Here is an 11,732-nt window from a genome sequence, read left to right as displayed (position 1 = left end):
TTGTGGAGTAGATTTTAAGCAATTTATTCATAGTCTAACATATAAAACTGAGTATTCATCATATAAAATATTTTATATACTGAGAAAATACATATTAGTTTTGCCTAAGGATTACTAAACTTGTTAGCTGTATGGCCCGTCAGGGAGAAAGGCACACTTGGCCTACAATGACTTACAGCCACCCTGTCACCACACTAACCATCCACCCCCAAGGGCTGGGACGTCAGATGCATGGAGTGGGCAGAGCAAACTGATTACATCATTCATGCTGCAACCTAGAAATATGCTAAAAACACCTCCAGGGGATGTACATATTACAGAAGAAGGTACTGTTAGTGTGCTTGGGGGGGGGGGGGGGGGTTGTGTGGCGACAGGTACACAAAGACACTTTCCATCGGGCCAAAAAAAGTGTGCTAAATGTCTTTCAAGCCACATATTTCTCCACAGTGAAATTTGGACAGAGTTGTGGGCATACATGTGCCCTGACCCTCTACTCATTGGGATGATGTTATTATGATATCCCCGAAGCCCACCGGTGCCACTGGATAACTCAGGAAGCTCTGGCCTCCTGATGTATCCTTTGGGTGGTTGTACTGGCATACAGTTGTAGGTCATACCCTTCGTGGCGTACAATTGTGCTGTTTGCAGTGACTGTTCAGGCTTGAATTGTCGCGTGGTATGGCGAGTGCGCAGGTGCAGGAGAGGAACGCTTCTGCCAGGGAAAATAATTGCAATGTCTGGTTGGTTCGCAAGGTATTACAACTATTTCAGGGCTTCTATGCCAGAAAAATCCCAAAGCGTGGCTTTAGGGCTGATAGATTTAGCAGGACCCCATAGACATTGACTGAAGCGGAACAGAGGATTTTCAGCTACCGCTGGCATCAAGTTCCTCCATGTGTAGTAGTACAGTAAATAGAAATGTGGACTGATCACATATTTATCACTTTAAGATACATGGTAAATGGTTTTGTGAATTAACCTTTTACATACTGTATAGTATATTTTGTCAAAATATGAATCTTCTCACATACATAATTAGGCAAGGTTATTTTAGACATGGTTTGAACATTTTGTAGTAAAAACTTACAATTAAGGCTTCTAACAATAGAATCATTAAAAAATAGTGCATGTGCGTGCATAAATGGGATAACAGAATTCATCATTTCCTATATTAATACATAGACTTGTGTTCTGCATCGGGTCACCATGGCTGCTCGACTGTCCTTGTGTTTAGCACTTTTAACATACAGAAAGTCCGGTGTCGATCCAAAGGCAATTGGAAAATGTTATACAACAAATCTCGAGATTTGACATCCCAGATCAGTTGAAGTCCCTGTTAGAAAGAATCAAGGGAGCAACCAATGTCCATAGGTAAAGAAGAAGACCGACCCAGCTAGAGGAAATCTTAACCCACACAGCTGACCAAGGACTGCTCAAAGATGCATCAGATGTTCCTGGCCTGGAACAGGAGAGGAAAAAAAATGTTACTAAATTGTTAACAAGACTTCATTATTCACTTGTGCTAACACTAATGGACAATTGGTGCAAGCACTTTCGTCGCCGTTACTCACATACATTACAACGGCAGAACATCCCTTTTAAACGAGGAGATATGCTACAGTCACTGGCAACCCTGAACTGGGCAACGATCGAGGGTGCATATATAAAGAAAAATAATCAGCAACGAGTTGCCTTCAAGGAAGAGAGTCTGATATTAGTCTGTTAGATATACTGGTTTGGTTTTAATCCTGCATCATGTTATAAGGCCTCTTGTAGGTCATGCATGATGTCAAGGGAGCTGCCTTACAAGGTAGCTAAAAGAGGCGTGGTTTTCCTTATCCCATCCTGGAAAACTTTGCATATTCTCCTATAATCCCCCTAGTGGAGCATCCATGGCTATAAGACTCCACACTCCTACATGGTGGCCTCAGTTGCCAGTCTCCATATGGAGAATTCTTACTTCCTGTCCGATATTAGTAGTAAGACATGCTTTATTTAGAATAAGGTGCGATCAGGACTACATGGTTCAGTATGAGGGAGGGGGGGGGAGAGACAGATAAGGGTTGATAGTAAGAAAAGGAATGTTGTTTCCTTGACACAGAGAGTAACAGGAATTCAGCTCATCATTAAACATACCCTTTTTACTGCCAGGTACTTCATTCCTAAACATATTTTACAGTGATCTGTCCATAGCAGTCGATAGAGATCACATGACCCTCCTTCTGCAATCATTTTATGGACAGGAATGTCTGGCTGATGAGGTTATCAAGAAAGCGCAGCATAACTTTTAATAGAAATATATTGTTAAATTACCTAATATATGACACACACACACAAAACATGAGGTAAAGTGGCCAACCCCTTTAATCCCACATCATGTTATTAGGCTTCTTGTAAGTCATGTTTGGTGTTAAGGGGGCTGCCTTTCAGGGTAGCAAAAGGAGGCATTGTTTTCCATTTTCCATCTTGGAAAACATATTTGCATATTTAATATACAGTACTAGTGCGGTGAACTGGATTCCTTCAAACACCATTCAATTGTAGCAAGTCGCAGAAAGGTTTAAAACAAATGCCACATGTAATTATATAGCAATAAAGATTTCTAGGTCTTGATGCACAAATGTGATGAATGTCTGTACTTACAGATACCAGTTTGTAAGAGTCATCATGATGTAGAGAGAGGCCAGAAAAAGGCAGAAATGGAAGAAGCTGTAGCTGTAGCACACCCCATCTTCTTCATTGTCATATGCTCGATGTACCCCATCTTCAGTGCTGTGGACTGCTCCGTCTCCACTGCTCTCTTCAGTCTGCATTAGCTTATTAACTTGCTGGTTGTTGGAATTACGGATGCTTTTTATATAAGAGGAAAGTACAAGCTTAGAGACGAGTCATATCTGATTTTGAGCGTTCATTTGTATTAATTTCCATAACACAACTTATCAAAAGTTTGTAGAAGTTTAACAGTGTTAAGTTAGACAGACAGCCTTGAACTGCACCACACTTAACAAAATGGCTCATGCTGAATGATAAATCTGTCATCCGCCATTTAACTCCTTTTCCCATAGTTGTGTTTCCACTCTTTACTTTTCACCTGCCACAAGCCATAACTGAGTCACATTAGAGCTTCTTCTTGTCTGTGGGACAATGGCGAACAAATATTGACTTTGGTTGCAACCTGTGAGCCTCTCAATCACTTGGCTGTTAACACTGGGCATCTGCTGAATACAGTAGAGACCTCCTAGGTATAGGCAAGACAAGCTCCTGCGTCTTCTCCATACATCCTTGCAAACACTGCACACACTATTACACTGTAATCATATGTGAATATATCCTTACATGAGTAAAATAATAGTATTGTAAAGTGGCTTTCTCATCTGACATGCATTTAATTTATCTGGCATATTCACATATTTCTTCAATTGCATGTTCTTACAAAGTCCCTGGGTGCAAATAATTTGCCATGTTGTTCCGTAGAAAAGAGATAGCTGTCCTTGGATACAACCACCCCCGCAATTTGGCAGTGGTGGCTATGCATGCACTATTGAGGCGCCTGACCTTCTGGATTCATCATTCATTACCACAGGATGGCCGTGAGACATGTAGTAACTCCCAGACATTTCATATGCAAAAACTATTTGTTTCTTTGTGCAATCACTCCAGCAGCGGTGGTCATATCCAAGGACAACATGGATATACTTATGGGAAATTATCTTCACATGGGTAAAATAACATCCAATTAAATAAATGTTTGTATGTGGCAAATGCACATAATTAAATTGATAATACCATTTTAAGCATATCTTCTAAAGCACAGAATATAAATGTAAATAGACAATGGAGAAGAACACTGATCAAAATTAGGCTGGATTCACAATGCCTGTGATTAATAAGCGATCACGGAAGTGAATTCAAGTGTGTACCGATTGGTGACTATTGTTCCTTTCAGAAAATGTATTTAGAATCTCTCTGTACTCTAGTTATTGTTTTTCTTTAATTATGATCATCACATTTTTTGGTAAGGTTTTATTTTGATATACTTTGGCTATTTTGTAAAACACTGTTCTAGTGGCCCTCACATAAGATTCACCCAATGTTGATCAATGTAGATTACATTATTTCTGTGATCATACATTGTTCTCTAATTTTGTAGTACTCTACATGTCTTTAAAGAGGACGTGTCACCTGTAAAAACAGCACTAGGAGCTGCTTACTAAAGTGAGCAGCTCCAAGTGATACAACACACGTAACAGTGTTACACTTCTAGCGTTATTGGAAACCTCTGATAACGCCAGCAGACACTGAGGCGCTGCCTCTTCCCCGGACCACCCCACCCACTCCATAGGCCAGCCGTGACTGCTGGGTGTTATGCCCCCTGCTCCCTCATGAATACACTGGACCGCTTTGAGCCCAGTCCAGCGTTTCTATTGTACAGTGCGACAGTGTCTGCTAGCATTATCGGAGGTTATAACACTAGGATCTGCTTAATTTAGTTATCAGCTCCTAGTGCCATTTTTACAGGTGACAGGTCCTCTTTAACCACTTCCCGACATTTGACGTACTATTACTGCATAGTGGGAGGTGCGTTCCCGCAAAATGCAGTAATACGTCAAGCTTCTGGCGCCAGCTCCTATATATTATAGTTGATACCCGCCTCTAACACTCGCGATCGGAAATTTCTCTGATCGCGGGTGTTAACCCCTAACACGCCACGGTCGCACTGACCGCGGCGTGTCAGGGGCATTTAAATGTAATTGGACCCACGCAGCGCTTACCGGTGGGTTCGCTGCTCCGATCGCAGCCCCGGGACTGCCAGTGCCCGGGGCTACGCAATCTCCTTCCGGGGAGCCGGGTCCTGCCAGAAGGCTGTGCCACACTGAGCATGCGCAGCATAATACAGTGTAATACATCTGTTTTACACTGTATTAGGTGAAGAATAGCTTGAACAAGCTATCAGTGGATGGCTTGTTCAAGTTAACCTGTAAAAGTAAAGAAAAATTGTTCAAAACACCAAATAAAACACTTTTTAATAAAAAGAATTAATTAAATAAAGTTAAAGGGTTAACAAACTTCATAAAAGTTGTTACATACGTTGACGGATGTAGTTTCTATAATGGAGTAATTTATGGGGTTTTACTTTTATTTAGGCCTTTAAAAGTGACTTCAAACCTGAGCAGGTCCCTCAGTAGCAGGATTTTGCTTTTTTTATGAAAATGTGAAAAATTGCACCTGACGTTCAAAGCCCCTTAACATCCTACAAAAATAAGAGTATGGCTACATTCACACGGACGTATGAAAACGGCCGTATCCGTACCGTACCGTTTTTTTTTTTACGGATTACATACGGCCACATTCATTTCAATGGACAATACGTCTGACCATTTATATTGCCACTGTTAACTCCATTCCGTACCGTACCATATACTGGCTGTATAAAAATATAGAGCATCTCCTATTTTCTCCCGTATTTCAGTTCCGTATGCCCTAGAAGTCTATGGGGACATATAAAATACGGGTTACATACGCGCTGCATACGGATGAAAAACGTCACGTATATACGGCCCGCAAATACGGGACTGGAGAAATCATACGGTCGTGTGAATGTAGCCTAAGTTTAAAAAAACCACGGAGGCATAAAGTAGACTCGTGTGGAAAAAGTAGAACATTTTGAATTTCGAAAATTGCTAATTTTTCCAAATTTTCACCAAATATCTGATTTTCTCATAAATAAATGCAAAACATACAACCAAAATTTTTTAACATCAAGTACAATGTGTCACGAGAAAACAATTTCAAAATCACTTGGATATGTTAAAGCGTTCCAAAGTTATGACCACTTATAGTGACACAGGGCAGATTTGAAAAAATGGGCCGTGTCAGGAAGGTGAAAAGTGGCTTCGGCGTTAAGGGGTTAAGACAGATTTATGTTGTAACGGCTTGAACTGCCCAATTAGGACAGCCCACCAGAATTGTGCAAATCAGAATAGGAATTGACCAACATAAAATTGATCATATGTCAAGACCTGGATAACACAAAGTAATACTGAACCCCACATTGCATTTTTGGAACTTACCTAATAAAGAGCGTACACAAGATAAAGATCACAAGTCCAACAATACTTGGAGCATCCCACCACTGAACTACTTTGGAGGATAATGATGTAGTAGTGCCATTGTTAACAATAGGCAGCAATGTAGGATTACAATAAGGATCTGACAGAACAATACAAGAAGTTAGAAATGCAAAGCTGAAACTTTCAAATCCTAAACATTAGTTATACACATTAGTTAGCCATTGACATTCAAACATCAGCTACCAGTCTGAACAACATTAACATACATTAGGGTGATGCCACACATGGCGTTTTGAAACCGTTTTTGGCCTGTTTTTTTAAGCAAAAAGTATGTGACCTCTGGTGAAGCTCTCTGGATGCTTTACTATCGTCCCAGGCTGCAATGATCAACTGTAATGTGTCTGTAATGAAGCTTTATTGATAATCCTTGGTCCCATTACAGCAAAAAATATTGAAAATCCCATTGTCAATGGGACAAAAAAAAAAATTGTCGAGCTACAATTATAAAACATACAGTTCTGACTTGCATACAAATTCAACAAGTACAAACCAAAGGAACTAATCTTGTACGTTACCCAGGGATTGCCTGTATTTTATATTAAAGCACAGAATTACATTGAGAGTGGTAGCACACGTGGAGTTTTGAACCTGTTTTTAGGCCGTAAAATGCCACGTGTGTCAACACCCTGAGGGGAAAAAAAAAAAAAAAAAAAAAAAAGATTTCTCCATATACAGAATTTTTTCACAGTTTTTCCCTTTTTTTCTATGTTGCAATTACTTAAGTGAAGTTGGACACTGAGTTATTACTTACTAGGAACATTTGCCATAGCAGACCAAGTCACAAACATGGTGTACAAGGTAATAACAGATGCCTGTAGTAGTCCAGAATGTGGATGAACATCCTGCAAGAAGATGAAACAGAAAAAAAAATAATTTGTAAAAGGATTCTGGAAATATTGCACATACAGTTGGGAAACCAATTGTGCAAGTTCTCCCATTCAAAAAAGATGAAAGGCCTGTAATTGACGTCATAGGTAAACCTAAACTATTAGAGACAAAATAAGAAAACAAATCCAGAAAACCGCAGTCTGATTGTTAAAGATTTTATTTGCAAATTATGGTGGAAAATAAGTATTTTGTCAACTACAAACAAGAAAAGATTTCTAGCTCTTGCAGACCTTTAATTTCTTCAGGAGGCCCCTCTATACTCCACTCATTCCCTGTAGTAATTGCTCCTGTTTGAACTTGTTATCAGTATAAGAGACACCTGTCCACAACCCCAAACAGTCACACTCCAAACTCCACTACGGTGAAGAAGACCAAAGACCTATCAAAGGACACCAGAAACAAAATTGAAGACCTGAACCAGGCTGGGAACACTGAATCTGCAATAGACAAGCTTGGTGTTAAGAAATCAACTGTAGGAGCAATAATTAGAAAATGGAAGACATAGAAAACTAATGATAATCTCCCTCGATCAGGGGCTCCATGCAGGATCTCACCCCACGGGGCCAAAATGATCACAAGTAAACATTCCAGAACCACACAGGAGGACCTAGTGAATGACCTGCAAAAGGGACAAACGTAACAAAGGCTATCGCTTGCTGCTAGGGACTCAGATCCTGCAGTGCCAGAAAAGCCCCCCTGCTTAAGCCAGTACATATCCGGGCCCGTCTGATGTTTGTTGCGAGCATTTGAATGCTCCAGAACAGAACTGGGAGAATGTGATATGATCAGATGAAACAAAAATGTAGAACTTTTTAGTAGAAACACCACTGAGTTGCATCCAAAGAACACCATACCTACTGTGAAACATGAATGTGGCAACATGATACTTTGGAGCGGTTTCTCTGCAAAGTGACCAGGACAACGGATCCGTGTACATGAAAGAATGACTGGGGCCATGTATTGTGAGATTTTGAGTGTAAACCTTCCATCAGCAAGAGCACCGAAGAAGAAATGTGGCAGGGTCTTTCACCATGACAATGCATCCAAGCAAATCATCAGCAAAGGAGTGGCTTCATAAGAAGCATTTCAAGTTCCTGGAGTGGCCTAGCCAGTCTCCACTTCTGAGCCGCCATTGAAAACTTTTGGAGGGAGTTGAAAGTCTGTATTGCTCAGTGACAGCCCCAGAACAGTAGCTCTGCATGGATGATTGGGTCAACATACCAGCAACATTGGGGCACATTTACTTACATTCCTCCTGTAGTTCACCGGAAGTGCATTGTCCAACGATAATGCAGTGTGCAGCGATTCACTAAGATCGTGCGCCCGATATCCTGCATGTGTCGCTTCCCCACTCAGGTCAGACAGAGTTTACCATCATTTTAGTGGTGCATGTAAGTGCATGGGCTCAAGACAATATTTGATCGTTAAAACCCACGCTCAGTCAAAATCAGTCAGATCGTCCGTCGACACACCCCCTAAATCGTGTTGCATGGAAGCCAGCGTCACTGCACCAAAAAAAAAAAAAAAGGATTGCGTTCGCCAAAAAAAAAAAGGATTGCGTTGTTAAATACCTGTGCAAGCCGTGTAATACCCGAAAAAGTTGCACAGTCCGACGAAAATGCACTCCGCGACCCATTGTGTGGCAACCTTGTGAAGACTTACAGAAAACGTTTGACCTCTGCCATAGCCAACCAAGGATATATAAAAGTATTGAGATTAACTTTTGTTGTTGACCACATACTTATTTTCCACCATAATCTGCAAATAAATTCTTTAAAAATCAGACAATGTTATTTTCCGAATTGGTTTTCTCATTTCAATCTCTCATAGTTGAAGTCTACCTATGTCATCAATTACAGGTCTCCCATATTTTGAAGTCGGAGAACTTGCACAATTGGTGGCTGACTAAATACATTCACCCCTCTGTGTATAGTGGCTCTGGAGATCGAAGGGCCACATTTAGACATCCATGTTACAAGTTCTGTATTACAGCTCCAAATACAATTTTAAGTGTGAGTCTAATGGTCTGTATTTGGCACCATAGATTAGGTAACAGTTCAGAACATGATTTGAGGCTACAATATGGACCCTGTTACACAGACACCACAACCAAGGCCTAATATTTAACTTGCATTTATCTAAGTGAAATAACTATTAGAAATTACAGATAACATTATAAGGCTTCATAGGAGATAGACCATCTCCTTCTATAGTATGAGGAACTCTGGCCAGCCTGTGCTGTTGTACAGCAGAAATTGTCTGATCAAACATTCAAGGAAAAACAAACTGAAAAGCTTTACACTAAAATTATATAACGTTTTCAACTCTATATAAATGGTGATCTGTGTAACTATAACATTTCCATATAGAATACACTCTGCAATACATCTAATAATACTAGAGCTCATTACCTAATCTTGGAAAAGATTATCCTGAACAGGCCCTCACTTCTATTGTGCCATATGACAGATGTACGCTGTAATGTAGTATTATATTTGTACATGTCCCCTTTGATTTGTAAGGGGCTGCAGAATTTGATGGTTCTATATAAATAAACATTATTATGAAGGTAGTATAAACAGTGCAGGAAGCTGATAGAAAGTCATATTATGCCCAGAAACTGTTATTTCTAATGTACACACAGTGGACCACTAAATTCTGCATAGCTTGCAGAATGGTTAGGTATATTTATTGGTTGTAGTCTCACCACTGTAACCTTTACCAATCTTCTAAAAGAATAGGGGGTTTATATTATAGATATATATAGATCTCCACATTAAGGAATGTTTGCTACCACCCAGTTTTCTTCTATGTGCATATATGACAGCTTCTCCATTTCTAGCAGCGGGGACATTGAAGTCTGCTCTTGAAACTGAACTGGTTGCCATCATTCAGCTATGTATAATCTATCAATGGATTGAGAAGTTTAAAAAACTTTGAAAGTCGAGTATAAGCCGACTCGAGTATAAGCCGAGACCCCTAATTTTACCACCCAAAACTGGGAAAACCTATTGACTCGAGTATAAGCCGAGGGTGGGAAATGCATTGGTCACAGCCTCCGAGTATACAGCCAGCCCAGCCTGCCCCCAGCAGTATACAGCCAGCCCAGCCTGCCCCCAGAAGTATACAGCCAGCCCAGCCTGCCCCCAGCAGTATACAGCCAGCCCAGCCTGCCCCCAGCAGTATACAGCCAGCCCAGCCTGCCCCCAGCAGTATACAGCCAGCCCAGCCTGCCCCCAGCAGTATACAGCCAGCCCAGCCTGCCCCCAGCAGTATACAGCCAGCCCAGCCTGCCCCCAGCAGTATACAGCCAGCCCAGCCTGCCCCCAGCAGTATACAGCCAGCCCAGCCTGCCCCCAGCAGTATACAGCCAGCCCAGCCTGCCCCCAGCAGTATACAGCCAGCCCAGCCTGCCCCCAGTAATATACAGCCAGCCCAGCCGGCCCCCAGCAGTATACAGCCAGCCCAGCCTGCCCCCAGTAATATACAGCCAGCCCAGCCGGCCCCCAGTAGTATACAGCCAGCCCAGCCGGCCCCCAGTAGTATACAGCCAGCCCAGCCTGCCCCCAGTAGTATACAGCCAGCCCAGCCTGCCCCCAGTAGTATACAGCCAGCCCAGCCTGCCCCCAGTAGTATACAGCCAGCCCAGCCTGCCCCCAGTAGTATACAGCCAGCCCAGCCTGCCCCCAGTAGTATACAGCCAGCCCAGCCTGCCCCCAGTAGTATACAGCCAGCCCAGCCTGCCCCCAGTAGTATACAGACAGCCCAGCCTGCCCCCTTAACTATACAGACAGCCCAGCCTGCCCCCAGTAGTATACAGCCTGCCCCTAGTAGTATACAGCTTGCCCAGCCTGCCCCCAGCAGTATACAGCCAGCCCAGCCTGCCCCCAGTAGTATACAGCCTGCCCAAACGGCCCCCAGTAGTATACAGCCTGCCCCCTTAGGTATACAGCCTGCCGAGCACTAACCAAAAAAAAATAAACTTATATACTCACCCTCCGGTGGCCCCGATGTCCATGCGGGTCCTCTTCTGTCTTCTATCTTCCGCAGCGCGTAGCCATGTTTCCCGGGCGGCAGGCGCATAGTATGACGCGGCCGCTGCTGACGTCATACTATGCGACGGCCGGAGAAGAACGTGGCGGTGCCCTGCGGAAGATAGAAGACAGAAGAGAACCGCGCGGACATCGGGGCCACCGGAGGGTGAGTATATAAGTTTATTATTTTTTGGGCTGCCTATTGACTCGCCGAGTTGAGGATTTTCAGCACTTTTTTTGTGCTGAAAAACTCGGCTTATACACGAGTATATATGGTACTTTATTCTGAAATATGTGGTCAGGATGCCAGTTACTGTTGGATTCTTACCTGAATTTTGGGGAGGATTGATACAATAGAAACTATTACACAGAATATGAGGTTCAAGCTGATAAACACTTTGTTGTGGACACAATCATCCGGTTTGGTGTAGTATATATATAGGACCACAATAGCGGCAATTGAGGCAGCATAAAGCAGCAAAGTACAGATGAGGAGAGCTAAAACACACACAAAAAAATAAGATCAAATAAGGGACAAAAAAACCTATTATACTCTTCCTGTTAACATGTTAGTATTCAAAGAAAGCTGTGAGATCATGTGCTCAGCGTATGTAGAAATACTGTTTTACAGAATCTTTACCCACAAAACTATAATCTGCTTAGGTCTACAATGCCTGCA

At 42.2% G+C, this 11,732-nt stretch overlaps 1 protein-coding gene across 4 annotated transcripts in view; it reads right to left on the bottom strand.

Moving 5' to 3' along the window:
• Window positions 1-11,732, bottom strand: part of SERINC2 (serine incorporator 2) — a 44,336-nt gene continuing 32,604 nt past the window's right edge. For all 4 annotated transcript variants that reach the window (XM_072136949.1, XM_072136947.1, XM_072136950.1 and 1 more), the window contains exons 6-10: window positions 11,382-11,551; window positions 6,883-6,973; window positions 6,072-6,210; window positions 2,644-2,850; window positions 1-1,459 (exon numbers count right to left, since the gene is read on the bottom strand). In XM_072136949.1, coding sequence (XP_071993050.1) covers window positions 1,321-1,459; window positions 2,644-2,850; window positions 6,072-6,210; window positions 6,883-6,973; window positions 11,382-11,551 — 746 coding nt within the window. In that variant the 3' untranslated portion in view covers window positions 1-1,320. The remainder of the gene's footprint in view (window positions 1,460-2,643; window positions 2,851-6,071; window positions 6,211-6,882; window positions 6,974-11,381; window positions 11,552-11,732) is intronic.

The sequence above is a fragment of the Engystomops pustulosus genome, chromosome 2 (genome assembly GCF_040894005.1).
Source record: "Engystomops pustulosus chromosome 2, aEngPut4.maternal, whole genome shotgun sequence".
Taxonomy (NCBI): domain Eukaryota; kingdom Metazoa; phylum Chordata; class Amphibia; order Anura; family Leptodactylidae; genus Engystomops; species Engystomops pustulosus.
The sequence above is the reverse complement of the archived record's forward strand: the minus strand, read 5'-3'. Positions and strand labels throughout refer to the sequence as shown.